We start from the raw sequence: 2,841 nt of genomic DNA on the forward strand, positions 1-2,841 counted from the left end.
ACGCGCATGCAGAGGATGTACCGCAGTTCAGCTGGGCATCAGCTGTTCTTGCTGCGACGTATCAGGCGCTCTGCGACGCATGCATGAAGAAGGAGGCGCTAGCCACTTTTGCCGGGTGTCCACTTCTTCTTCAGCTATGGTCGTACGAGCATTTCGCCATAGGTAGGCCGGTGGTGGATCGCTCCCCGTACCCAAAGGAGTGGTACGGCGAGATGGAAGAGGACGCGCCGACAATGGCCTCGCTGTGGTGTCGTCGACGGGTACATAATTTACATTAACAGTTTCGTTCGTACTATGTTACTCTCTAAATATCTGTATTGATGTTTGTCACTCAGCCACACTGGGCCCACGAGCAGCCTCGCAGCGCGTACGAGTATTTTCGTACCCAGTTTGACAGGCTACGTCCTAATGATGTGGTATGGGAGCCATACAACGTTCGGGCCGTTCATACACGTGCAGGGTCGGGATTGTCACCCTTGTGCACCCGTGACGAGGAGTACTGGCTTACCAAGGCGCCCCTTGTCTTCGACATCTACGTCGAAGAGTACTCACCGCAGCGCGTCATGCGGCAGTTTGGCCGTCACCAGGCATTCCCGCTCGTCCCCATCCGTACAGTCCCCTTGCACGTCCACAGGTACATTTGATAAATTTTAGTTTGAGCAACCTTTGTTTCAGTTTGCCTTACATTTACCGTGGTTTCAATGCAGGTACACGCGGAAAGGCCAGCCAGCTGGCCACCTCTGGGCGGACTGCTTGGCCCCTTACGTGGCAACATGGGCCCAAGCGCTACAGGACGTCGTTGATGAGGCGCGTCCCCACACTGAGGGAAACTTTAGGGAGTACCTACGGTGGTACGTACCTCGTACGCGGACTCGTGCCACCTACACCCCTGATGATGTCTGGGGCCACGTCGCATCGACAACAGAGACATACCCGGTGCATTGGGACGAGGAAGCCGCTTTAGCAGTAAGTCATTTGTTGAAGTCCGTACTACATATTGAATGAACATAAACGTATACTTTAATTGTTCACTATTGTTCGTATCCGCAGACAGATATCATTTATGATGTAAATAGGGATGCAGCTGCTGCCATGGACCTCGTCCGGCAAGGGCATCACCTAAGTGCGTCGGATGTTGCGAGCTTCATTAGACGGGTTTTCGACAAGACGACGCGCGCCCTGAATCTCACCTCCTGCCGATCTACCACAGATGTAGCAGGGCCGCCTCACAGGACGAGTGGTGCACGACTCGGCCGTCAGACGTGCACCGACGTTCTTCAGTGTCGGCACCCACACGACCCCTTCTATCACGTCTTGGAGGGTCCGAGCAACATGGTACGAATTATACTTTTGAAAATTGTTGATCAATATCCTTTACTTATTGTTATTAAACATTCATTAGGTCCGTCTGCACAAGTCTCGACGCAGCCTCGCAGATTGAGCCCTGTACGTCCACAGTCAGGTACTCCGGGAACCCTTCTTCCTAATTTCTAGTACTTTCAGCAAAATAAGTTACAACTTTGCTCAGATTACTTCGGTGACGAGGCCGGTCCGTCTTCGGCGGCCCCACACCCTACCCCCCCCCCCCCGCAACGTACTACGGCACGTCAGCGTGGCCTTCTTCTGCTGCACCGTCGTACCACGCAGGTACAATTATACATTTTTTACTACTACTTCCAATACCATATTGTTCGTATCTAACGTGATTATTTGTTCACAGGCCCCTCCAGCCAGTACACATGGACGCCTGCCGAGCCTTCACAGTCCTCCTACCCTAGTCAGGAGGATGAGGCTGGCCCCGACACCGCATACGACATCGTCCGTGACTTCTTCGGGGGCACACCTGACTACGACGTCCTTTAGCGGTCCCAGGTTTCCAGTGCACCGCTTCGGACCCAGCCCACGCATGACGAGCCCTCGACACCGGTGGTCCCTACTAGGCCTAGCAGACACGTCGGCCCACCTGACCCCCTCACCTACTCCAGGGGTCACGTGAGGGTTAACCAGCGGCATCGGGACCACGATGGGGCGCACGGACGACGGCAACGAGGGAGGCATGAGTAGCATTTTACATTTTTTGTAACTAACATATGCGTATTCGCTTCGTGATGTGCTCATATGTATTAAGACACGTTCACTTTGTATGGTCGACTTAGCATTTCGTAAATGCATTGCATATTCAGACACGTTCAATGAACAAGTGACCACACCACTAAACTTTAACCATGACTTGACAACACATGCCTCCTGCCGCAGGCTTTAAACAAGATGTGACAACACTACCCAGCTTTTTCAAATTAGTAAATGACAACACGGGTACCAATAAACGTGGAATCTCTGACCATGGGCAACGACAAAACTGTCCTATTCTTCAATATGGAATCCGATGCTCCTCCCGCCAGCTACGCCCATGCCCTAATTCCTTTCTTTAAGAGCGAATTCAATGCTCCTGCCTCCCCCAACTATAAGTAGCCAAACCTCCTTACGGAGAAGCATCGCTCATTTCTCAAATATCTCAAGTGCAATGTCTTCCTCAGCTCCATCAAACCCACCAAAGAAACATTGGGGGACTACCGTACCTGAAGGTCTCGAACCACCAATGTGCTTCTGTGGTGACCTTTGTAAGCTCCACGAGTCGCAGGACATCTCATACACCTATGGACTACGCTTCTTCATGTGTGCCAACTACGAGTATGACAAGCCTCGCAATGCAACAACTGGTTATCGACCGGTACGGTAACAGATGTCCGCCTCATCTCTTCCGATTACGCACCCTCTTTTACTAACCGCTCATCTTGTTCCATTTGTTCAGTCCCCTCCACCGCTCTGTGATTTTATTCA

General features: G+C 52.0%; 1 protein-coding gene across 1 annotated transcript; it reads left to right on the forward strand.

Annotated features, from left to right (window-relative positions):
- Positions 1-408: 408 nt before the first annotated feature.
- LOC133898598 (uncharacterized) lies at positions 409-2,146 on the forward strand. Its single transcript, XM_062339297.1, has 5 exons — positions 409-416; positions 1,220-1,335; positions 1,403-1,462; positions 1,529-1,647; positions 1,721-2,146. The coding sequence occupies exons 1-5, from the start codon at positions 409-411 to the stop codon at positions 1,994-1,996; spliced, it is 579 nt and encodes a 192-aa protein (XP_062195281.1). The 3' UTR covers positions 1,997-2,146.
- Positions 2,147-2,841: the final 695 nt, after the last annotated feature.

The sequence above is a fragment of the Phragmites australis genome, chromosome 18, assembly GCF_958298935.1.
Source record: "Phragmites australis chromosome 18, lpPhrAust1.1, whole genome shotgun sequence".
Taxonomy (NCBI): Eukaryota; Viridiplantae; Streptophyta; class Magnoliopsida; order Poales; family Poaceae; genus Phragmites; species Phragmites australis.

Coding starts and splice junctions, on each gene's coding strand:
- LOC133898598 (XM_062339297.1), top strand. Junction 1,336..1,402: donor TGGAGGGTCCGAGCAACATG/GTACGAATTATA, acceptor AACATTCATTAG/GTCCGTCTGCACAAGTCTCG. Junction 1,463..1,528: donor CCCTGTACGTCCACAGTCAG/GTACTCCGGGAA, acceptor AACTTTGCTCAG/ATTACTTCGGTGACGAGGCC.